Source organism: Erithacus rubecula, assembly GCF_903797595.1.
Source record: "Erithacus rubecula genome assembly, chromosome: 15".
Classification (NCBI taxonomy): Eukaryota; Metazoa; Chordata; class Aves; order Passeriformes; family Muscicapidae; genus Erithacus; species Erithacus rubecula.
In genome coordinates this window covers 5,075,309-5,100,221 of record NC_136667.1, presented here as the reverse complement: position 1 = coordinate 5,100,221, position 24,913 = coordinate 5,075,309, and the positions used below count along the sequence as shown (strand labels likewise).

The window sequence follows — 24,913 nt, the reverse complement described above, 5'->3', positions numbered from 1 at the left end:
GGCTCCCTGCCTTGGCTTTGGGGCTTTGGGGACCTCAGGGGGACCCGACCCTGCCGTGCCCAGGCTGCTGCTGCTGCCCGAACCCTTCTCAAGTGCTTGTGCCGTGTGGGTGGTGACAGAGCTCGGCCCGACCCCGACCAGGTCCCTGAACAGTGCGTGGTGGTGAAACACAAACCAACATTGCTGAAGTCAAAGTATCCTTTCTAATCCCCCGGCCCGGTTTCTCTTTCTTTCCAGCTTTTCCTCCTCCGCCTCCCGGACCCTCCCTCTGTTCCCACCCCCCTTCTGTTTCTCTTTCTCCCTTCTGTCATAAGAAAGTGACTGTGTCCTCGAGGGGACAGTTTTCTTATGCCATTTTATACACTGTGCTTCATGTTTAGAACTTTTTTGCACTAGTTCCTATTACATTTATTTTCCAAACTGGTTTGACAAAAAACAAAACAAAAAAAACCCAACAAAAACACAATCCCATGCTATAATTCAGTTGTATTAAAATATTATCCTACTACTCTCTGTGTTCAATAGTCTCTGTACCTGTAATGCTTTCAGTTCTGTTGTATTTTGGGGCCGAGGTTTTCTCTGCTCCTTGTTTAACCCAGTAAAGAAATAAAATGTTAAGAATTGATGATAACTCCTCCCTGTCTCTGCTGTGTCATTGGGGCCACCAGGGTCCCACAGGGACGGGCTCCCCCCAGAACCTGCTCTAAACCCCAACCACTGTCCCATGGGGGTTGTTTTCCTGCCAAATCCAATCCCAACTGGAGGCCAGAGAGGCGGGATGGAGGGACAATAACCCTGCCTTAACTGAATTTGATTTCGTAACCTTTCTTTATATTCTTTTGTTTCTTGCTTTCACATTTCTTGCCACGGGGCTCACCTCAGAACAATAGGGGCGAAGGCTGTCACCAAGAGATTCATCAGACAATAATGACTCAACCAGGGTATCCAAATTTTGCCCAGCTGAAGTCCACACCCACACATAATCTGGAATTAATTCCTCTGGACAACAGAGCTCGGCATGGAACAGAGCGAGGACACCGCGCTCCAAATTGAGCGCTGCGTGCCAGGCTGGGAAAGGCCACGGGACAAAGCTCTGCAGTTACACTCTGCCATCCCATCCCGAGCTGGAAACCCTCTGTTTGGAAAGAAAACCAGGAAAAGGGGAAGAAATGGGATGGGGATGGTAATAAATGTTTTAAAAAACCAGATTGGTGCAGGAGGCAAATGGGGGAGGCACCAGCTGTGCTGGAGAGACAAGGCACAGAGTGAGGGGTGCAGGAGGGGGAATTTAGGGGGCTGGTGGGTCACAGGGAGAGGGGCTGGGGGTGACAGTGAGGGGCTGCACATCCCCAGTGTGGGCAGCAGGAACGGGGGATTCTAGGACCAAAAACTCTGGAACCCCAAAATCAGAAGGACCTGGAGCTGCTGGAGTGAGTCCCAAGGAGGACATGGAGCTGCTCTGAGGGCTGGAGCCCCTCTGGGGCCAGGCTGGGAGAGCTGAGGGTGCTCATCTGGAGAAGAAAAGGCTCCAGGGAGAGCTCAGAGCCCCTTCCAGAGCCTAAAGGGCTCCAAGAGAGCTGGAGAGGGACTGGGGGCAAGGGATGGAGGGACAGGACACAGGGAATGGCTCTCACTGCCAGAGGGCAGGGTTAGGTGGGAAATTGGGAAAGAATTCCTGGCTCTGAGAGTGAGGAGACCCTGGCAAGATTGCCCAGACATGATGGAAGAGGTGTTTGACCCCTCAGACAGCAAAGTACCCACTGGAGCCTGTCCCCAGCAAGCCTCAGGTGTCCCAGGGTGTCCTGCAACTGCAGCAGGCCAGCTGATGGCCAGTTCCAGGTGATTCCTCCTGGTGTGCCCTAAACTGCCCCAGTTTGAGAGCTCTGGGCTCCAGCTGGGCTTTAGGAACTGCATTAAAAGGTCCTGAAAGTCTCAAGGCTGGTGAACAGTGCTGGGATGCAGCGTCACCCTTTTCAGGAGAGTGTTTAGGATTTTTTTTTTTTCCTTTGACATTGCTTCTGGTAGGATGTGTCCTGGCAATCCTGGAGCCACCTCTCATTCCCACCAACCTCCTGGCTGCCTGTGGAGCTGTGGTGCCACTCCTGAGCTCTCGGGGAAGGGTTTTGGTGGCCACGTGGTGCCCAAACTGCTGCAGCAGCTGCAAATCCACCCAGGAACGTGCTGATTCCCCAGGATTTGATTAGCAGGGATTTGAGTTAAGTGGATGTGAATTTTCATGGCTATAGGGCTGTGCACATCAAAGCTGGGAGGCAGTGTGGGGCCAGGGAGAAGTTTCTCAGCTGTAAATTGGCCTCGTGACTCCATAAAAACTGTGATGGGCAGCATGGAAAGAATTCTGCTGGAAAGAGCCTGGAAAATGCTGCACCCCCAAGAAAACAGCACAAAGGGCTTTTTGCAGCCCCAAATCAAAGTCCAGGCCTGGGAATGTTCTGAGGTGTGAGATTGGACTCTCCAGATGCTGAAATCCTGGGTGGGGTCTGGGTTTTGAACCTCAGCCCTTCTGCACGTGGATTAGGAATTCCTCTTTTATGTCTTTATTTATAGTTTAATAGATGGCACACCAGCTCCTGCTTTCTGGGTTATCAGAAAGGAAAGGGATCATTTTCAAGTGGGTATTTCTGAACAATTTCAGAGCTCCTGCAGCTTCTCCATCCTCCCTGAGCATAGGAGAACTTGGGATTCATGGAAATCAAGAAACAGGGTTCAAAAAACATGCTTGTTTTTCACACCAGCACTTGTCTGTGAGGGATTAAAGACTCTGAAGAGAGGATTCCTCCTCTCAGAAATGCAGTTTCAGGGTGTTTTCCACCCACCTGGAAACTCCAGGATGATTTTAGGCCTTTCCAAGTCTGGATATTCTGGACACATTCCAGCTGGAGCTCCTGATGTTGATGAGTTCAGCATTTATTTTTCTGGGATCAATCAGATTTTTTTTGGGTGTGTTTATGGCTTTTGTGACTTGACAATGTGATGCCACCTCAGCCAACGGATGAAAATCCTGGAGTGAGGAGTTGATGTTATTAATGATCATCATTTTCAAGATTTTTTGCCCGAAGGACTCCTTTGTTCTCTTCTTTTTGTCTCAAAATCTGTGTTAAGTAACAGCTTACAATTAATTTTTCATTCCAGCCCCCTTTGCCCCAGCAGAGCCTGGAGGGGCTGGGGAAGGTGGGTTTGTGTGGATTTCCATGGATGCTGTGAGCCAGATGGGTTTTACTGGGTGATTTCTTTCTCCCTTGTTCTGCTTTTTCTGGTTTCTTCTTTGGATCATGGCCTTGCATCTGCTTTGGTACCTGAGGAAGATCAAGGTTTCACTGATGTGTTTTCCCCACTGAAAAAATCTGTCTTTATTAATTCAACTTTAATTGCAGTGAAGAGAAGCCCTTGATGGGAAAGAGCTGGGGAGGGTTTGGTTTGGTGCCTCCACCTCCCTCTGGTTTCCTGCTCACCCTTCTCGCTCAAACTCTCACCTTTCCAAGGATTCTACTCTCTGGGACCAGGAACAGGACCCAAAGAATGGCTGGAGCTGTCAGGGCAGGCTCAGCTTGGATTTTAGGGGAAGGTTCTTCCCTCAGAGGGTGCTGGGCACTGAAAGGGCTCCCCAGGGAATGGGCACAGCCCCAAGGCTTCCAGAGCTCCAGGAGTGTTTGGAGACCCTCCCAGGAACAGGGTGGGATTGTTGGGGTGCCTGTGCAGGGCCAGGGCTTGATCTGGATGATCCTGTGGGTCCCTTCCAGCTCAGGAAATCCTGGGATTCTGTGACTCTTCTTCCAGTGTCAGCATCTTCCTACCACCCTCTTCCCTCCCTCAGCTGTGTTGCTTGACTTTTTCTCCAAAACTTGTTAAGTTTGGGGTTTTTTTTGATAGAATTACTTGGATTGGGGTCTCTGGGTCATTCCTACCCCACTCTTGTTCCTTGCAGAATGGGTTCTGCCTCCCCCAAACCCTTTTCCCACAGCTTGGAGCCCAGCCCAGGTGAACAGCCAGCCCCAGGTAAAACCCAACACAGGCTTGCAGCAAAGCCTCGCTGCCAGGAGATCCCCTGACATGTTTGCACTCATAAACTTGTCAACATTTGGCTTTTTTTTGTCCCTCTTGGGGGAAATTACTGCTGTTCCTCAGCTCGTGTCAGCTCCCGAGCCGTGTTGGGAACGGTGCTAAAGCCCCTGCTGGGGGTGAGGCTCCGGTGGGAGCTGTCACTACCTCGGGGTCAGGAAGCCAATGGGAACCTCTGTTCCACAAACTGTGAGTTTTTCATAAAAGCCTTTCTAATTTGTACCAAAGAGACTCCAGCACACCCTTGGGACTGGTAAAAATAATAATAGTTTGAGTGGTGGAAGACTGCGAATTTGAAACAGAAGGTTGTGAGATCCACGAGAATTACCCGAAACATCAACGATGGACATCAATTAATGTAATTTAGATATACAATGAGATAGCAGAGATTCCCACAAGGAACTGTCAGCTCTTACCTCTTCAGATCTCAGTGAGACAAAGCAGATGTTTCCATCCCATTGATCCAGGGGAATCAGCCCTTCCATCCACAGCGCGTTGCCTCCAATCGCACGGGAATGATTCCTCACCAAAATTACAGGGTTTGCTATTTTCCAATCGTTTTTTTATTCATTCTGAGATGAAATGCACATGTTCCCATCAGCAGGTTTAGCTTAGGAATGCTGCATTCCCAAAGCCAGGAGTCTCCTCATAGAGGTGAAGGCAAATGGTGCTCAGAGCTGGAGGTGCTCCCTCTGGAAAGGTCCCTCTGTAACACCCAATTTAATCTTCACTATTCCATCCCCAACAAATGGCTCCTGCCCCTTCCCAAATCCCCTCAGCCAGGCTCACATGGAGTGCTTTATCCTGCCTTGATCTCACACGGGCTCTGCAGAGGAAATTGCTGCTTTAGGGCTGTGTTCTGGAGGATATTCTGTCTGAGCCTTATGATCTCTCTCCTCACTTAAATCCTCAAGTGCTGGCACGCTGGGAAGAACAAACACGTGGGGTTTTCCTTGCCTGGTTATTGCTGTCATCTCACATTAACAATCCCAAGGCTGGAAATCGCTGAAATCCCGGGTCACCTGGAAACTAAGCCCCGGATGTGGGGTCCTGTAGCTGGATCAGGGCCTGGGCTTGCAGTTTCCAATCACTGTGAGCAGAAAAAGACACTTCCATATGTTCTCCTTATGACTGTTCCTGCTTTGATATGAATTCCTAGGATTTACCCTTTTTAAAGCCAGGGCTTCAGTTCTTAATGCTGGGCTCGCCCTGCCTTATACAAAATACTTGAAAGTTTGAGTTTAGGCCAGAACCGAGTTTTGGAAAAGGGCCTGGAGTGATGGGAAAGAGGGGAATGGCTTCAACCTGACAGAGGGCAGAGTTAGATCAAATTTTGGGAAGAAATTCTTCCCTGGCACAGGATGTCCAGAGAAGCTGTGGCTGCCTCAACCAAGTGTCCAAGGCCAGGTTGGATGGGGCTTGGAGCAGCCTAGACTCGTGGAAGGTGTCCCTGCCCATGGCAGGGGGTGGGATGGGGTGAGTTCTAAGGTCCCTTCCCACCCAAACCATCCTGGGATTCTAAACTGGGGCTGGAACTGTGGCCCTGCTCCACCTGCAAAGGATTTTGGGCACTTTATATTTGTCTCTCTTTATGCAGAAATTGCATCTTTAGGCTCAAACCATTATCTGCAGAACTTACATGCCTAAGGAGAGAGAAGCAAAATCCAGAGAGGCTGAAATGGGCACATGGGCCACAATCCTGGGGCAGGGCATTTCCAGGAGCTCTCCTGTCAGAATTCCCTCTGCCTGGAGAAGACACAAGTGGTGACAGTGAGGTTCCAGTTTCCTATGCACACAATCTGGTGTTAATCCCATTTACTTCTGGCAGTGGGAAGTCATTCCCTGTGTCCTTGTTCCTCTCCATCTCTCCTGGAGCCCCTTTAGGCACTGGAAGGAGCTCTCAGGGTGTGGCAAAGCTGCTGCAAACCCTTGTGCTGTGACAGCAGTCATGGTTTAGGTGGGGAGGGGTCTGCTTGGTGGGATCCCACCTGGACAGGGTGTGGATTTGTGGGCTGGCACCTTTTCCCCAAGGAGCCCCAAATCCAGAGCTGTGCTCCTGAAAAAGCACAGAATAAAGTTGAGATCATTGAGTCCAACCTAGGACTCAACAAGACCATGGCACCAGGAAGGCTGGAGAAATTGGAGTGAAAAAAACCCCAAGGGGCAGGGAGAGGAACCCCCTCCCTGTGGCCAGGCTCAGCATTAGGGTGCAGCTCCCTCCTTCCCCTTCTCCTCCTTTCCCCTGCCTTTTGGTGAGTGATCCAAGGGGCAGAGCAGGCTCTGGGCTCTCTGGCAGAGCATCTTTCATGTATCACGTCTGCTCCTCCAGGCACAGATCGTATCCTCTTTCCCTGGCACCAGCACAGCCCAGAAGTGGCACCCCCAGGACAATGCCTTGGCCAGCTCCAGCCCTGACCCGGGATGTGGGAGCCAAGGGGTCGGCATGAGGGGGCCAGGAGGCACTGGGGAGGTTGAATAAAGTGGTGTGGAATATCATTGTTCCAGCCAGGATGAGTAAGAGCACAGCTGAGCCTGGTCACCGACGGCACTTCCACCATTCCGGGGGAGGCAGGGGCTCGGCGACGGCTGCACAGTTGAAAATCAAGACAATGAGTCTATAAAAGTTTAAGAACTGAATAGATCCCGAGCATTTGGTTCTCATTATCACCAAATAACATATAAATAAACATACAACAGAACCAAGAGCAGCATCTTCCTCACCCCCTCTGCAAGAAGCTGTGTTTAGGCTGAGCTTGGCCTCCTTGGTCAAACCTCCTCCCTAATGCTCTGGGATGGAACCACGGGGCTGCCAGGCCTCATCTTCCTCCAAAACAGAGCAAAGCCTGGTCCATGCAGGAAAATGAGGTGTCAGTGTGCTGCTGGTCCTTCAAAGTCAGCAGTGCAGGGGGAAATGTGAAAATAAGCCCAGCAAGAGTCAACACAGTTGGGCTTTTTTCTTGTTGTAAAAAGTTCATCCCACCTTACACTGTCACAGGTTGCTCCAAGCTCCATCCATCCTGGCCTTGGACACTTCCAGGGATGGGGCAGCCACAGCTTCTCTGAGCAACTCAGTGCTCATTGTGAGAATTCATGGAGTGAGATAAGAGGGGGAGATGAATGATCAGACACTGCGATGTCCTGGGAGAGAAAATCTTGGAAGGGTCCCTGGCAGAGTTAGGAAAAAAGCCATGGATGTAATTCCTTAGTACATCTTGCTCTTCTAAGATGAACAAATTGCTCAATCCCTGCCCCTATGGAAGCAGCTGGACACAAATAATTACCTTTCCTGCATGGGCAGAGCTCACAGTTACTGAAAAAACAGCCTTAAGCAAAGCAGATTGTATTGAACATCTTAGACCTCACTGAGGAAGAGGAATTGAGATTGCAGTGCTGGATGGAGGCTCCATAAAATCAAGATTCTCCTTCCTAAGGGCTTGTAAACACCCATGGATGTGCTGTTGGAGTGCCAAGATTTCAGGTTTTAGGAGACTTTATTGTACTCATGTTGTTGAGAACATCACTGAGAGAGCAAGGGATGGCTTTCCTCAAAAGAAAAGTCAGGAATTCCAAAGCTTTTAGGTCACACATGTTAAACTCGACTCTGCAGCCGCTGCAGGAATTGCAGCTGCTGCCAAAATGTAAATGGGAAATGGGCTCAAAGCTGCTTTACATGGCTCTAAGGGTCCCTGATCTGTGGAATTCACATGGAGAGGGGCACTCAGACCTGCCACAGAGTGCTCTGTTCCCACTCCAAAGGGAAGGGAGATCTGCTGAGCTGCAGCAGCTTCCTCCCACCTGTGGTTAAACCCTGCTGGGATGGGAAGGCAGTGCTGGAAAAAGCCCAGAGAGTTTGGGAATCAAGAGAAAAAGTCATTCCAGGCATGTCCTCTGTGTGTTCTCCTCCTCTGCAGCCTCTGCCCACCCTCCCCAGGACCCTCTCAGCTGCTCTTTATTTTCCAGAGCATCAGGGATCCCTGTCCCTTTGCATCTTCCCCACCCTCTGGCTTCTGCTTCTCCTGGACCAGGACCTTGGAGCACAGGTGGGATACAAAAAACAACTTAAACCTGTGAGGTTCTTCATTCATGTAACAAAGTATTTCAGGGATGGCAGAGGAAGGGGAGGGAATGCTCAGAACAAGAGGAATTAAATAAAATCATGGACAAACTGCAACCATCGGCTGTGGGGCTTGACTGGTCTGGGTGTGAGGATCCCACTTATTAATTATGTTCTAATTCCATCATCACATGGGATTATTTTTTTATTAGTGGGATGCTGCTCAGTTCTAGAAGGCAGAAATCCCTCAATCTGATGATTTGGCCTAAATCCCTGATGGGATCTAGGCAGGAATGGAGAGCTCACACCTTCCCCCTGACCCAGCCCTAGGCTGACCTGACCTCTAAAATTCACCTTCAAAGTAACCTAAATGACTGTGGAAAATGGGATGAGGCTGCTGCAAGTGTGGGTAGGTGCATGTAGGATTGGGGTTGGGATTTTCATCTTGAAAAACAGGATTTTGGTAGTGCAGGAGTTGGTCTTGATGATCCTTCCAACTTAGGATATTCTGTGATTCTATGAGAACCAGTAACAACACTAAGCACTCAAATAATTATAAATGTTCCTAAAATAATTGCAGAGTTTTGAACAGAGGGTTCATTTGTGTTTATTTGCTTTTTGCTCCTCAATTGTTGGGGTTGGCAGCGCTTGATGCTTCCAGTTTTGCTCTTCCCAAATATTAGGGAAACATTTCTTTCTTAAATGAAAACAGAGACTCTCATGGAATTTCATGTCTATGACACAGGACTTATAGGAAAAAAATTCTACTGCAGGAAAACAAGGCCAGGAAGGGCTGGAAAAGGTTGTCCCCCCTCCCCAAAGGCAGGACAAGGCCACCAGGGGATCCTTTATGGCTGTGATCTGTGGGATGAAGACCCCACAAATTCTCAGACTATGTGTTCCAGGACTTGTTGGGGTTTCTCTGGGAAGGGACAGCCCCGTGGGAAACTCAGCCTGCCCCCAAGGTCTGGGAGCACAGACCTGGCTCGGGACCACCCAGCTCTGGGAGCCCACCCAGGATTGCTCAGCAGGATCATCCAGGGAGGGACCCTTGGTGCTGGCCCTTCCTGGAGATCTGGGATGGCTCTGGCATCTCCCAGCACTGCTGACCTGCTCTGCATCTTGTCATCCTCCAAACCCAGCTGCAATCTTCCTCTGCAGTGCCACCACCTCTGCTGCCATTATTTAATCCCTTTTTTCCCCTTTTAATTTTCCAAATCACATCCTATTCTTTTCAGGCCACCTCTCGAGTTTGTTCAGAACATTTCTAATTTCTCAATTCAAATTTCCTGGCAGCCTTTGAGCATCACAGCACCTTACTAATCTCATTATCCCTCTCATTATCAATTAAACCCCTGGATTGGGAATAGAACCAGCAAAGGCTTTGCCAGCTCCTTTCAGTGAGCTTTAAGGTCCTTCCAAACCAAACCAGGTGTGACTCGATTCCATGGTTCCCCCTCCTTGGTTCATCCTTTCCCAGGCTGTTTTCCAGCTTCCATCAGTTCCCAGCAGTGACAATCAACCTTTAAAAAGCCAGAGAAGGCAGCAACAGCCCCCCCAAAACACTGACACCCCCTGGGCAACCCGTGTCCCCCGGCAGAGCAGTGACAATGCTGCCCACGCCCGGGGATTGGTGGCATTTGGTGGCTGCTCCAGGAATCCTCAACGGGCCGTGGGGACACCGGGACCGGGAACATCCATACCGGGATTGGGACCGGGATGGGGATGTCGAGTGGGACTGGGATGAGAAGCAGGACTGGGGTCTCCTGCACCAAACTGGGCATGGTCCCATCCATCACCATGCCTACCTGTACTGAGACAGGGACAGGGATTGGGATCAGGAACATCCCTACTGGGATTGGGATGGGGATGTCGACCGGGACTGGGATGGGAAGCGGGACTGGGCCTTCCTGTACCGCACTGGGCACGGGCCCACACATCACTGCATCTGCCCTTAGTGGGATCGGGACCGGGATCGGGACCGGGACACGGATCGAGATCGGGCCCTTAACAAGGCGCTGCTCTAACACATTTTGACCCCGCCCATTAATTTGCATATCCCCGCCCCTCACCCTCCGCTGCCCAGGCCCCGCCCCTCCCCGCCAGGCCCCGCCCCAGGCGGACGCTGAGGCGGCGCTGCCCCGGCCGAGCCCCGCCCCTCCCCGCCCTGCCCCGCCCCCCGGGCTGGGCCCCGCCCCCTGGCGGGGCGCTGGCGGCCCGGCCGCGCAGCCCGCGGTGCCCGGCGCGCCCCGGGAGCAGCAGCGCTGGGGCCGCTCCGCGCCGCTCCGCCCGAGCGCACCATGGGCGCGGAGCGCAGGGCGGCGGCGCCGGCTCCCCGCGGCTGCGCCTGCGGCGGCGGCGGCGGCAGCTGGCGGCTCTTCCTCGGTTTCTTCGCGCTGTCGCTGGCGCTGCACGTCCTGACGCTGGGCTGTTACCTGGAGCTGCGCTCCGAGCTCCGCCGCGACCGCGGCCCGCAGCCCGCGGCCCCGCCGCGCCGGGACGGGACGGCGGCGGCGCCCGGAGCCCCGGGCGGGGGCCGCCCGCAGCGCGCGGCCGAGGGCGCGGAGCGGCGCCAGCAGGTGGGTCCGGCCGGGGGCGGGGGCACCGCGGGGGCTCCGCGCCGCTCGGGGCCATCCCCGCTCCATCCCCGCGCTCGGTGCCGCGCCCCGGAACGGCCCCTCCGGGAGTTTGCTGGGAAAAGGGGGGAGAGCCCCGAACTCGCGGTGCGGGGATGAAGTGCAGGGGGAACTCGTCTGGGCTGGGGGTGACGGGCTGCGGGGCCGCCTGCGTTCCACCTGCTGCTCGCCGTCTCCGTGTCGCGACAGACCCGCCGTGTGTCCCGACAGCACAGCCTTGGCGGAGAGCAGCGGCTCTGGCGCGGCCCTTGCGGGGTCCCCCCGGGAGCGGGGTGCTGCTGCCGGGGAGCCCCGCACGGCTCGGTCCCGGTCCCGGTCCCGCACGGCCTCCGCTCGCTCCCCTCCCTCCTCCTGCGCTGCCTGAAGTGATTCCACTTCTCCCCCAGCCCAGGTGCATCATCCTTTGGGTGATGCTCGCTGTGCCCCCCGCAGCAGCTCCTCAGCCCGTGCAGGACAGGTGGGCAGCAGGGTTGTCCCCGCCGGTGTCCCCAGCCCCTGGCGGGGGTCGCCTGTCCCGAGAGCTTCTGGGAGAGCCGGAGCGGAGCTGGGGCCTCCGCTCGCAAACTTAGCTCATTTTTTCCAGGCACGAAACCTCGCTGCGAGCAGGATAAGCTGGAGGAAGGAGTTTCCTCCCCTCCGAGCCTCCCGAGCGGATGGCCCGCTCCCCCGAGGTGCCGGGCGGCTTTGCCGCGGAGTCGCAGCGGGGTTTCGGGGGAGATGCCAAGCCCTGCCTCGGCACCCCGGCGGTCCTCAGTGCTGCTTATCAGTGTGTGTGGGGGAAGGACAAAAATAGTTTTGATAAAGCGGCGAGTTTGGAACTCTTCCTGCCACTTGGCAGCGGGAGCCGTTCCGCCGCGCCGGCCTCGGCTGCCCCCGGGAAAGCCGGGCTTGCGCTTCCTCCGCTGCCTGGATCCCGCTGCTTCCCGTCAGAAATGCAAGCCCAGCGTCGAGCCGGAGGGAAGCCGAGTCCTCCCGGGTCACGGCTCTGCGCTCTCCCCTCCAGCAGTGTCAACACAGAGCGGTTTGATGTCGTGCTGGGATTCCTGGGTTGCCCTGGAATAGCGCGCGGCTGGAGTGCCTGTCGTGTTATCCTGCTGGATCTGTTTAGTCTTTCGAGCTCTTCTTTCCAGCGAGCGTATAATGAAATACCAGGGCAAATACTTGAGGCATTCATAAATTACAGCGTTAGATAATTTGTCTCTGGATGCGGACGGAGCTCCGAGCGTCGCTCGTTGCAGCTGACGGACTCCAGATAAGGTAACGCTAATTATTTATTTCTTTATTCTACATCTGGCCTGTCAGGCTCGAGATGAAATATTCTTTGGGGCACACTGGAGCGGTTGGTTTGGAGAGAAGGGTTGCTGGTAGTAGGGACATGGGGAAGGAAGGCTGAGCGTCCCGAGCTGCTCCAATTGGGAACGGGACTATGACAACACGAAATTAATGGGGTTTGTAGTGGTGCTGCTCACTCGTTTGTCACTGATTTTCTGCCTTGAGTCGATGTGCAGCTAAAAACAAGCACTTTGGGTGTGCTGGGGTGCTGTGAGTGCATCCCTTCAGGGATTAAAGCAGCGAAATGAGGAGTTTGGAAACAGCTTTATTTAGAGTTGTTGTCCAGCTTTGGGGTGCGTGTGGGGTTCCTGGCAGCTCTTCCAAGCTGTGCTGCTGATAAACCCAAAGTGTGATCCCATATGTGTGATGCTTGCATAAATTAGGCTGGAATGACTAAATAATTAATTAAGGTGATGTGATCAATGACACTGCTCTCCTGAGGACCATGGTCAGAGTCCGGGCTCATTTTGGGGGGACCAATGACCACAGTGCTGTGAGCCCTCAAATCTCCTTCAGCTGCTGAGGTGTCCTTAGTGAAGAGGCCGAGTGCTGTGTATGTTGTGATTGTACAAACCGATTAAAACCCAAAAGATACTCCCCTCCCTGACCCTTAGTTATTTATTTTTAAATTATTTTATCCCCCGGCTCCTTTCCTGACCTGAGGCAGGAGGAAGAGGAGTGCAGGGGGAAGGATGGGGAGGGATGGTCAGCACCGAGATTTTGGCTAAAACCTCACCTGGCTACATGCCAGAAATGACCTCATGACAGGAGTGAGATTTGGCAGCTCGATAACATCCCGCTTCCCTATCTCACAGGGTATCCAAATATGTAACTCATTTGGGATAGAAGGGCAGATTTTCATGGCAGAGGTTGAGGCATTGTAGTTCCACATCTTTGTCCCAGAACCCGCTGGGTGTTGCATCACCACGCTGGCTGTGAGATGAGTTTGTTAGAGCTGCTTTAATTCATTGACTCTTCAATGGCTCCGAGGTGTGAGGGAGGGTTTGGGGAGCCGTGGAGCCTTGGCTGGTGGTGTAAAATGCAAATAATCCCTCTGGATGGGTGTGCTGTGCAATGGGAAGGGGGCTCTGCTTGCTGCAATCCACATCAGGGCACTGTGCCCCTTTAGAGGATTTTGTGCCTAAATTAAATCGTATTTTGCTGTCAAAATATCATATTCATAATATTTGAGCTGTGCCTGTTGCTCCAACCAAATCTGTGTCATGCCACTTTTCTGCCAAAACTTGTTTTTTGACTGATGTTGGATGAAATGTGTGCCCTGAGAATGTCCCAAGATGGGGATAAAAGCTGCCAAAGCCTGGCAATGGGATCAAATGCCATCGGTTTTGTCAAACTAGTTGTGGAGATGCTTGCAGCTGGTGGGGGGAGGGAGGGGAGGTGCTGAGTCATCAAAAAAAAAATGTGCTGAGCAGCAGTTTGCTTCCTGGCATTTCACCTTCCCGGTGCCAAGGTGTCTGATCTCAGTCTTCACTTCTCACCTTTTCAACAAGGGATGTTCCCACTTTGGAGCAGTGCCCACACTGGCATTTCTGGCCTTGGCATTGCTTTGATAGAATCATGGAATAGTTTGGGCTGGACTGGACTTTAAAGCTCATTCAGTGCCATGGGTAGGGGCACATTCCACTATCCCAGGTCGCTCCAAGCTCTGTCCAGCCTGGCCTTGGACACTGCCAGGGATCCAGGGACACCCTGTGCCATGTCCTCACCACCCTCACAGGAAGGAATTTCTTCCTTTCTTTCCTTCACCAGTGTGAAATCACAGTTATTTTTCCCTTTTTGGCTCAGTTCTGGCTCTGGAGTGAGAGGCAGCTCTTGGTGTGATTGGCACAAAGGCTCTAAAGGTGTCAAAGCTGCTCCAGAGGCTTCTCCCCCCCTGAGCATACCTGTAGCTCATCCATGCATCTTCATCCCATCCCAGCTGAAACCTGCCCAGCGTGCTGAAAGCTTTGGGCAGAGCTGCTGCTGGAAATGCTTCAGCAGCCTCAGCACAGATCCTGTGGCCTCAGACCTTTACATCCCTGCTCAGGGCCTGTGTGTTGGGATTTCACAGCTCTGATCCCAGCCTGGGGAAAGTGCAGAGGGAAGATGGTGATTAGGGATGTTACCCCAGTGTGGGTTTTCCCTCAAATCCCACTTTGTGGTGCTGCTGTAGCTGGAAGAAGCTCTCAGAGGGAAATAAAGGGAGCCCACAGAGCTCTGTGGCAAATGTCAGGCTCTGGCTACCTTCATTCACAGCTCAAAATCTCATATTCCTGCTGCTGTGCCTAAGGATATTCCATACAAAACTGGGATGCTGCAGAGTGGCAGTGGCTGCAGGATGTGTTGCATCCTTTGGGAAATTAGATACAGGGCTGGAGGTGCATCCCTGCATGTCCTGTGGGGACAATTCCTGCTGTGAGGAGAAACCTTTGGCTGTGTGGGGACAGCCTGGCTGCTCCTTGGGAATTGTGGAATCACAGAAGGGTTTGGGGTGGCCATCAAGTCAAATCTCTCTGCCACAGGCAGGGACACTATGAATTCAACCAGGACCTTCCCAAAGTCCTTATTCCCAGATTTATGGTGCTGCAAGAGTACCTCCTCCACAGCTGAGCTGGGGTTTCATTTCTATTTTCTGCTTATTTCATAAAGGAGGAAAACTCTTTATGTGAGGACCAGGATGTTTTATCAGCATTTACTGAGTTCCTTGATGGAGAATATTGTTGCCAGAGTAAGTGTTTGACCCATGACCAAATTGCAGGGTTTTTCCACAATTTTTCTATGAGTTCCCTGGCAAAGCCTTCAACTTGAGTTTTTAACAACATTCAGTGGCATTCTGAAGTTATCTTCCCTTTAACCCCAGAGTAAATAGTGCTGTATCAGCCCCATATTATTTTAACCTTTTAACATTATTTTTCTTACCACATAATAACATAAATCTTCTCTGCTCTCCCATACACATGTAGTGTCTTGTAATGCTAATTAAACTGCACACCAGCCTAATTTTGCTCTCAGACTAATCTAATATATTTTTCTTGACTGTAAGCCAAACCCTGAGAGCTTCAGAGCATGCGGAGCTCTCATTCCAGTCTTATTATATGTTAATGGCTTTATATTTTAATATCTTTCAACACTTGGGGAGGGTGTTATTTTTAGAGGTGTCTGGCTGCAGAAGGTAGGGTCTGTGAGGAGTTTGGGGGATGTGAAGCACTGAGTGAACTCCGTGCAGTGAGTGGGAAGTGTGTCCCTGAAGAGGTGCAATCTGTCAGGACCCATTGTGCACAAGCTGGAATCACAGGGAGGTTGGATGTGATTTTTACCGTGGTTAAGTGGGGAGATTTGGCTGCAGTTTCACCGTGGTTAAGTGGGGAGATTTGGCTGCAGTTTCACCGTGGTTAAGTGGGGAGATTTGGCTGCAGTTTCACCGTGGTTAAGTGGGGAGATTTGGCTGCAGTTTCACCGTGGTTAAGTGGGAGATTTGGCTGCAGTTTCACCGTGGTTAAGTGCCTTTATGGGGCGGTTGCAGTGGTAAGTGCTCCCTCGTTAAACTCTGGGTTTGTGTGCTAATGGTGCTGATGCCAGTCGGGCCTGGATGCTACTACAGCAGGATAATCACTCCCAGATGGGTGTGGATGGAAACGAGCTCTTTCCCTAAGCCCAAATGAAACGCTGTTGTAAGTGCAAAGTCCTAATGATGCCGGACCCCATTGATGGGGTGCCAGCCCTGTAACACCTCCCAAATGGAATTGCCAGCATCCTCCTCCAGGGATGCAGCTGGGATGCACTCCTTGGGGATGGCTTTTGCAGAAAAATCCCAGAATCTGCACAGTTGGAAGGATCTCATCAGGATTTGGGTTCACTGTATGGAGCAGGGTTGAGCTGTGTTTGCAGCTGAGGTCTTTGTGTGACCTGAGGTGACATTGTGTGGTGAGGGTCTGTGTCCATGGGGAAGGTCAGGGTTCCATGGTGTGCAGATTTATGTCCATGGGAATGGTCTGTGGTCCATGGTGTGAGGGTGCCTGTTCATTTTGTGTGGGTCTATGTCTATGGGGATGGTCTGTGGTCCATCATATGTGGGTTTATGTCTATGGGGAGGGTCTGTGTTCCATGGTGTGAGGATCCATGTCCCTGGGGATGGTGTGTGTTCCATAGGGAGGTTCCATGTCCATGGGGATGGTCTGTGGTCCATGATGTGGGAGTCTATGTCCATCATGTGTGGGTTTATGTCCATTTTGTGTGGATCCATGTCCACGGGGATGGTCTGTGTTCCATAGGGAGGTTCCATGGTGATGGGGATGGTCTGTGGTCCATGGTGTGAGGATCCCTGTCCATGGGGAGGGTGTGTGTTCCATGGGAGGGTGTGTGTTGTGTTTTGTGGGGGTCCCTGTCCCTGGGGATGGTCTGTATTCCATGGGAGGGTGTGTGTTCCATGGGAGGTGTGTGTTGTGTTTTGTGGGGGTCCCTGGCCCTGGGGATGGTCTGTGTTCCATGGGGATGGTCTGTGTTCCATGGGAGGGTGTGTGTTGTGTTTTGTGGGGGTCCCTGTCCCTGGGGATGGTCTGTATTCCATGGGAGGGTGTGTGTTCCATGGGAGGTGTGTGTTCCCTGGCTGTGCCGTGGTGGGAGCTGCTGGCCCATGGCTCCATGGCAGTGGCAGTTGTGTCCCCATGCTGGGCAGGGGTTGTTTGTGCTGCCCAGGGCTGTGCTCACTGTGTGACAGCACAATGGCCATCATGGCTGGGAGCTGCTGGACACTCCCAGGAGGGAGGAGAACAGGATTGAGGAAGAGTTCCCTGCTGCCAGAGCTGCCCTTGGGAGCTCAGACCCTCCTGGGCAGTGCTGGTGCCCCAGGGGTTAAATCCCATCTTAAATCCCATCCCTGTGTGACAACAGGGTTAAATCCATGCCAGGCCAGCAGGGTGCTGTCCCTGAGAGCTGCCTTTGTCCTCTAATCCCTCTTTGCAATTCCTGTCACCTCTCAGCCTCTCCTGAGGCACAGACAGAGGGGGCAGACAGGGAAGGTGTTCCTGAGCTGGGCTGGAAGTCAGATCCACCTGGGAGCAGGTACAGGCTGTGTGTTGTAAATGATCTGCAGGTGGGAGGGTTGGGGAGATGCTGTGAGGGACAGATCCCATTGTGCTGCTCAATCCCAAAATCCCAGTGTGGTTTGGCTGGGAAAGAACCTCAAAGCTCATCCCATTCCATTCCCTGCCATAGCAGGGACTCCTTCCACTATCCCAAATTGCTCCAGCTTGGACACTTCCAGGGATGGGGCAGCTACAGCTTCCCAGGGCATCTCCCCAGTTGTCTTCTCCCTTTTCCATTTTTTGTTTTAACTGGATTATGCTGGCATTCCTTGCCAGGGAGTTGAGAAGATAGGAGTGCCCTGTCCAGAAAAAAAAAATAAATTTAAATACAAATCTTTGAATCTCATTCTGACTTGATAATAATATTTATATTTTCTAAAAATAACTAAATATTTGAATTCTTCCTTGTATTTTCTGATTCATGAGGCAGCAGCAGCTTTCCCTGGATTTCCTAGGGAAGAGTGGGGCCAGGGATGTGGGGCAGGCACTAATGGCCTAAACAGACTTTTGTGATCCTTCCAGCCTTCCCCACGTGCCAGGCTCAGTGAAATTAATCCAGGAAATCATTTCAGAGCAATTATTTCCTTCAACTTTGCAAACAAGTTGCTGAGTACTGATTCCCTTAACCAGCACTTTATTCTAATTTTCCCATGGGATAGGAAAATAGGATAAGGCATTTAAAGCTGGCAGCTGCAACTGTTGCCAACCCAAGAGGATGGAACAGTTCAGACTCAAAAATGAGGGGTTTATTTTAATTTTTTACTGCAGTTGCTGCTGTTCCTGGGGCTGCAGGAAGGCTCTGCCTGGAAAACTCGAATTCCCATGCTTTCCCATAAAACATAACCTATGGCAGAAAAATGGGATCAGGCAAGGAATTGCTGGATGTGCAGCTGATGGGGTGCATTTGGAGAGCAGGATGAAGAAAAGAGCTGGGTTTTCTGCTGCAGCTGTTTGTATATTTGAGTGATAATGAACTCAATGAGTAGTTGATGCCTTGGGGCTGTGGATGGGCTTGTTGGTGCTTGCTCTGTCTGTCTGGGCTGTTAACTCTTGCTGGCAAGGGGGGAGATCCCATCCAAAGGTGAGGGAAGCCCATCAGGAATTACCTCCACATGCCTCTAAGTAAATTCTGGCAGATTTCTAAGGTCAAAAGGAGTTTGGTTATTTTTTTTAGGGGGGCAGGAAGGCAAAGTTTAAAGCTGGTAATTGTCTATTTTAAAGGAATATTTAATCTGCTTTTGGGCAATATCTTTATTGCCAGCTTGAAGTTTTCTCCTGTTGTTGATAAGAGTTGTTTTGGCTCAAAGAATGGCTCCTGCAGAGATTCCTGGGCTGTGTAGGACTTGATGGTGAAGGGACAGAGGGTGATGGGTTTAAACTAAGAGTGTTAATTTAGATTGGGTATTAGGAAGGAGTTCTTCCTGCTGAGTCCCTGGCACAGATTCTGTGGCTGTTCCATCCCTGGAAGTGTCCAAGGCCAAGCTGGATGGGGCTTGGAGCAACTGGGATAGTGGAAGGTGTCCCTGACCATGGCAGGGGGTGGGATGGGATGGGCTTTAAGGTCCCTTCCCACCCAATCCATTCTGTTCCTCATTCTCTAGAAAGGAAATGTGTGCAGGAAAAGTTCTTGAACTGAAGGCTTCAGCTGAACTGAGCACTAATCCTGGCTCAGCTAAGCTTGGTCTCTGTGCTTAGTGAGATGCTGAAACCAAGAGAAAAACTCAGCCTTTTGCTGGCAGTGTGGGTTTTGCTTAGGAGCTGGGAGCCTCCATGCTCAGCACCTGCAGGAATGCTGACTGGTGTGATCCTGGATCCCTTGGATGGACTCCAGCACTCCAGAGCATCTCCCCCGTGTCCCCAGGGGCTGGTTCTTATTTTGGGCTCAGCACCAGCAGCAGAGGGGCAGGAGAATCTCTGTGCCACTTGCAGGGATGCTGGCAGCCAGCGCATTCCTAACAAAAGCAGGATTTAACTTCACACACAGGTGCTCAGCACATCCGAGTGGCTGCGGGGCTGGGACGATTCCAGATGTGCCGTGGGACAATTCCAGATGTGCCATGCCCTTGTCCTGGCTGGGATGGAGCTGCAGGAGGAGCTGTGGGATGCTGAGGTCTTCAAGTGTTAAATCCCAGGCTCTGCTCCTGCAGGCTCAGCTCCCATCCCAGCTCTGGCACACGTTTCCAGCCTGGATCTGCCAAGCAGGATGCAGCACAGAGCTGTCAACTCTTTCCTCCCTACCCTGCAGGGCAGCTTTTCTCCTGCTTTCTGCAGTAGCTGGGCTGTTTGGAAGTGATGTGGAATCTGGGGTTCTCTTTCATCCCCTCCATCCTCGCCCCATTCCAGACAGCAGCACCTCACACGAGGGCTGAGGGTCACACTGAGCTCAGAATAACTCAAGTTCTTCCCCTCTGGTACCTAAATATTAATGATAAAGGGGATTTTGGCTGGAAGATTAAAGAACTTGTTCCTAAAAGTGGCTGAGCCTGGTTTTGTGCAGGTGGGTTCAGGAGAAGATCCCCAGGGACCCCTGAACTTGTGTCCTCCCCACTTGCTGACTGTGAGCTTTTCTGTTGGGTCCTTCTGACTCAAAACTCTTTTTTTTCCTATCTCTGAAGATGCTGAAAACCCAATTTTTAAAGGATAATTCTGCTAATGAGGCTTCATGGGGTGTTTGGGGCAGCCACCCTTCAGCTGGATCCCTGTGAAGATCCCATATGGCTTCAAGCTGGGTCAGGCACTGAAGGAGTTAAAAATTCCTGCTGCTGGTGCACACGAGCAGCGCCAGGTATCTCCCAGGGGATCCAAGTTTGCTTTCTGAAATCTGGCAAATAGCAAAAAATTTTGATGTCTGTGAGCAGCAATCACACCCCGAGGCAATGAGGGCTGACAGGGAAGGGCTCCTGACATATTTACTGAACAATTTTCTTATCATGAAGTGCTCAAAAAGCCCAAACCTGGAGAACAATAGCAACAAAAGCCCCACTGCAGGGTTTGTCAGCAGATGCAGCTTGGAGATAACAAATGATTTTTGCTTTTTGTTTGACTGCTTGGTGTTCAGGGGTTAATTGGAGCGAGGCCAAGTGTGGTGAGATAGTGCCTGAATCAGGGTTTTAAAAACGCTGGGATTGGAAGGGTTTTAACTTTTAACTTCTGTGAGGCTCTTAAAGGCTGGTGAAGAGGTGGGTGAGAAACAACTGAAGGAAAAGATTTGGGTTGGGCAGTAAAAATTAAGCCCTTCTGAGACTCCCAAAAACCATCTCAGCCCTCACCCCAGCTGGGCTTCCCCTTGTGCTGAGGCTGGACTGGTCTGAAGTGTTATTAAGTGGTAATTAATGGGAATTAAACAAGAATAAGTGTTTCTGTGAGGGTGTTGAGTCACATGTTCATCCACCAGTCCCTCTGTCCTGGTTGTTGTGTGTGTTTGGGGAATGAAGCAAAACTGCATTTGTGAGAAACAGAGAGACTTTGACACAATAAATCAGGAATAAAGTTGTGGCGTTGGTCCTGATCCAGCTGCTCCCTTTGATTTCACTCTGATATAAAAAGGCACTGGCCTGAAACTGGTCCAGAGGGTGTCCAGGATGCTCTGTGAACTCTGGCATGAGGAATTCTGAGCAATAAAACGTTGGAAGTGTGGCCTTCGAGGGCTATTGTGGAAGGAAGGGCATAAGAAACATGACACTGGGATTGTGATTCCTGGCAGGAATGCTTTGCAATGGGGAAATTTCAGTTTGGTTTGTGTTGCTTACATGCCTTTCTTCTCCCTGAAGGGCAAATGACAGTGTCAGCATTAAATGTGAGGAGCTGACATCTTCCCATGAAATATCCCCAGAACAGAGCTGGAATTGTTGCTGCTCCACAAATCCGCCTTCCCTGGATTTTAACTTTTGGTCTTACCCCGAAAGGGACCTGGCTGAAATGTTCCTGCTGGTGAAGAGGTTGGTTGTAGAGGGGATTGTGCTCTGGGGAGAGCTCTGAGAGCAGGAGGATGAGCTGGATGTCCCCATGTCCCTTCTGGCCCCCGGGCTCTCGTGTCGGGACGTGTCAGCCTGACGGGCGCCTGAGATGGAACAAAACCCAGGGCAATTGCTTGGATGTTTGGGGTTTGTTGGGTTTTTTATTTTTGTTGTTTGTTTTTTAAGGCCACTTCTCTGGGTTTGAAGATGTTGAACTTCTGTAGGGAGAATTTATGGCAGTTTAGAGATGGAAGAGATTGGCCACGTTCTCTGTGATGCCCTGTTGGTCCCGTGTCCCCGGCAGCTTCTGTTGTGGTGGATTTTGGGTCAGCTGGTTCAGCTGGGCTTGGTGTGGCCTTCACCCCACAGGGTGAGTGATTTAGGGAGCTCTGCTGACTGGGAGCCAGCTGGAGCTGCAGGAGGATGAGGAGTCACTCCATTTATCTTTGCTTCCAGTGAATTGTGCTGCTGCTTTTGGAGATCAGGAGTTGCTCACTGGGCTGGGCTGAGTGGGGTTTTACACCCAGATCTGCCAGGATTGGTGTCCATGGGGAAGAGGAACCTGTCAGGCTGCTCAGGAGGTGCCAGTGAAGCATCTGCAGAAGATCAGCATGGTTGGGCTTTGTTGGCCAAGCGTGGAAAGGGTCGTCCAGCCCTGCACATCCCTGGAGGTGGCACTTGGGGACATGGTCAGTGGTGGCCTTGGCAGTGCTGGGAGAATGCTTGGGCTCCAATCTCAGGGGGCTTCTCCAACCTCAGTGATTCCATGACTTTTTCTCATTGCTCAGTGCTGACATGCTTAGATTGAAAGAACTTGGATTATTTCATACAGGATCCTTGTTTTCTTCTTTTCCTCTGAAATCTCCACAGCAGAAGCATTTGCACATAAATGAAGTAGAATTTTTGGCCAGCTCTTGTGCACACCTGTGCACTCCCATCACCCACCAGGAAATTCAGCTGCCCTGAAATGCTGCTCCTAAAATATTTGTCAAGAAATGGTTCAGAAAAGCTAAAAATTATTCTTTTGAGACTTTTCACATGGTCAGTTGTGAATTAAGGCTGCACAAAAAGAGGTTGTTCAAGCAAATGAACTGTTCTTAGAAGCTGTGGGGTCAAGATGGGACCATCCCCTTCCCATGGGCAGGAACACCTTCCACTATCCCAGATTGCTCCAGCCTGGCCTTGGACCTTTCCAGAGATGGGGCAACCACAGCTTTTCCCATAAAATGATGGAAAACACTTGGCTGGAGGAGCTCTGGTGAATATAGGATTATTTCATATATAGGATGATTTAATTTCTGTCTCAGTAGCTCTGTTTGCCATTGGGGGCTGGGGTCAGCTGGGGTGAGGGGGGAGGATGGAGGGGATGAGGCAGTGAGTCCCTGCTCCAGCAAGGCAGGATTTCCAGTAGGAGAATGCCCTTGGAAGAGTGTGTGTTTGTGCCCACAGCCATTAAGCTCCATAATCTTGGTGTCTGTATCGACTTACAAATGAAAGCTTGCAGTAATTTGGAGCAGCATTTGAATTGTGAGTGGTAGTGATGATGCTGAGCTTGTCTTTTAATGCTGAGTTTAGAGGCTTTGAGGTTTGGATTAAAAAAAACTTCAATGAAACCACAAAAAAGACATTGGAAGCATAGCTGAACAGGTGGAACAAATTTGTTAAATCTGTTATTGGGAAAACAGCAACTTGCTTTTAAGAAATAAATCAATCTGCAGCTCAGTGTTTCATAATGAGGAGTGGGATAGGAAAATCTAAAAATATCTCCAAATGAGAGCTAATGCTCCGAAGGAACAGATCCAAACTAGAATATAATATTGCCCATTGTGGTGACAATAAGGATTTTAAAGTTCATTGAGATCCTTGCTGGGATGCAGATGGGACTTGAAGAGCCAGCATATTTCCCTTGGCCGGGTCCAGTTTTTATTTGCATAATAACTTATTATATGTATTGCCAGTAGCTCGCAGAGCCCCTGGTCAGGATTGGGAAACCACGATGAGTTCATCCCCCTCTGCCTGCTGAGACAATATATTCCCCAAGAACTGGGAGGGAGGCGTCTCTAGCAACTAAAGCAAGTGATTATGTGCTTGAGAGGGCAGGAAAAAGCAGAGTTTTAACCCTGTGAACCTTTGTGTACCTCGGATCTTCTCACCAAAACCCATTTCAAGGGTCTTTGTCCTTTGGCTGCTTTTGTCCCTGTCCCTCCTCTTGTGGCTGAGCTTTAGCAGCTGATTGTAATGAAGTCAAGGAGCTTTTCCAGGTGGAAAACGTGTCCTGGGTTTTTAGGAGATGGGGCATCTGTGCTGTGGTCTGTTATTGTGGAATCATGGAATGGTTTGGGTCAAAAGGAGCCTTAATGATCATCTCCTTCCACCCCCTTTTCTGCTGCTTTCCTTCATTTCCCCTGCACTGTTCAGGCAGCAGAGCCAGCTCTGCTTCCATTTTTCTTGGAAAGCGATTCCACAGGCTCATCCCTCTCTCAGCAGGTTCTTCCAAGTGTTATTCCAGAGCTGCCCTTGCTGTGTCCCACCCAGCCAGGCTGGCCTGGGGCACTGCCATCACCTCTCCATGGCCCCTGGCTTTTGGGACTTGCTGAGGACTCCTTGCAGTGCTGCTGTGGAGTAGCTGCTCCCAGCTAAGCAGATCCACATGGATCTGCTGCTCGGAGGGCAGTGGGTCAGTGCATCCATGGGGTTTGTGCTGGGGGAGTGCAGCTGGTGCATGGCCATCACTCTCTGGGAGCCCTTGGCACTTAAACCCAGGGAAACAAACCCCAAAACCTCCCCAGCTTCACATTCTGGTTGTGGGAATCATGAAGGTGTTGTGGAGCTGTAAGAAAATGCCAGTTTTTCACAGCTGGGTGTTCCTGGGGTTGCTCAGGATTGTGTGGAATGGCACAGCTTTGTTCTAGGGGTAGAGAAGGTTTAACTGAAACTGCTTTAGGCTGGATTTTGGGAAAAGGTTCTTCTCCTGGTGGGTGTTTTGGCACTGCCCAGGCTCCCCAGGGAATGGGCACAGCCCTGAGGCTGCCAGAGCTCCAGGAGGGTTTGGACACCAGGGAGGCACAGGGTGGGATTGCTGGGGTGCCTGTGCAGGGCCAGGAGCAGGGCTGATGATCCATGGGGGTCCCTTCCAGCTCAGGATATTCCATGATGCTGATTTTGGTGATGGGCAGGTTGCAGTGGCAGTGCCACTGTCCTTTTCTGTGCCAGGCTGAGATGCCCTTGGGGTGCCAAAGGCTGGGCTGGTGCCTTTGCAGTGGTCAGTGCTGGCTCCAACCAAACCATAGGGGCTGCTGTTGGAGTCAACCTCAGGCTGTGATTTTCCTTTGGAACCATTTCTGAGTGTGGTGATCCCAGCTTTTCCATGCTGGGATTCCCTTAGTGTGTTATAACATCACTTTCTGCCCCAAACCTCAGCTCAGACTTCAAGGATTATTTCTCACCCCACAGCTGTCCCCATCCCCAGGCTGGTCACTCTGGATGGATCCCTGGCTTTGGAAACTCCTTTTGCTTTTTTGGGAATCCCTGCTCTCCATCTGCTGTGGGGGATCCCCACTCTGACCACAGCAGCCCCACTGGCCAGGAGCCACCCAGAGCAGCCACGGGGCAGGGATTGGCACCCATGGGTGCTGCTGGAGGTGCCAAAGATTTTGGGAGGTGCCAGGGACTCTCTCTGGCCACGCCAGCAGCGATTTTTCAAGGCTGAGGGGTTGGTGGAGCCTTTGTGTTCCTGCTTTGAAGCCCTGGCCTGAAAGTGTTGTAATGAGATTT

General features: G+C 51.4%; 2 protein-coding genes across 7 annotated transcripts in view; both read left to right on the top strand.

Moving 5' to 3' along the window:
• LOC306808562 (diacylglycerol O-acyltransferase 2-like) overlaps positions 1-24,913 on the top strand; it is a 162,164-nt gene that overhangs the window by 58,681 nt on the left and 78,570 nt on the right. The window lies entirely within an intron of this gene.
• Positions 10,326-24,913, top strand: part of EDA (ectodysplasin A) — a 60,139-nt gene continuing 45,551 nt past the window's right edge. For all 6 annotated transcript variants that reach the window (XM_079319252.1, XM_079319250.1, XM_079319249.1 and 3 more), the window contains exon 1: positions 10,326-10,710. In XM_079319252.1, the coding sequence (XP_079175378.1) occupies positions 10,432-10,710 (279 nt within the window). In that variant the 5' untranslated portion in view covers positions 10,326-10,431. The remainder of the gene's footprint in view (positions 10,711-24,913) is intronic.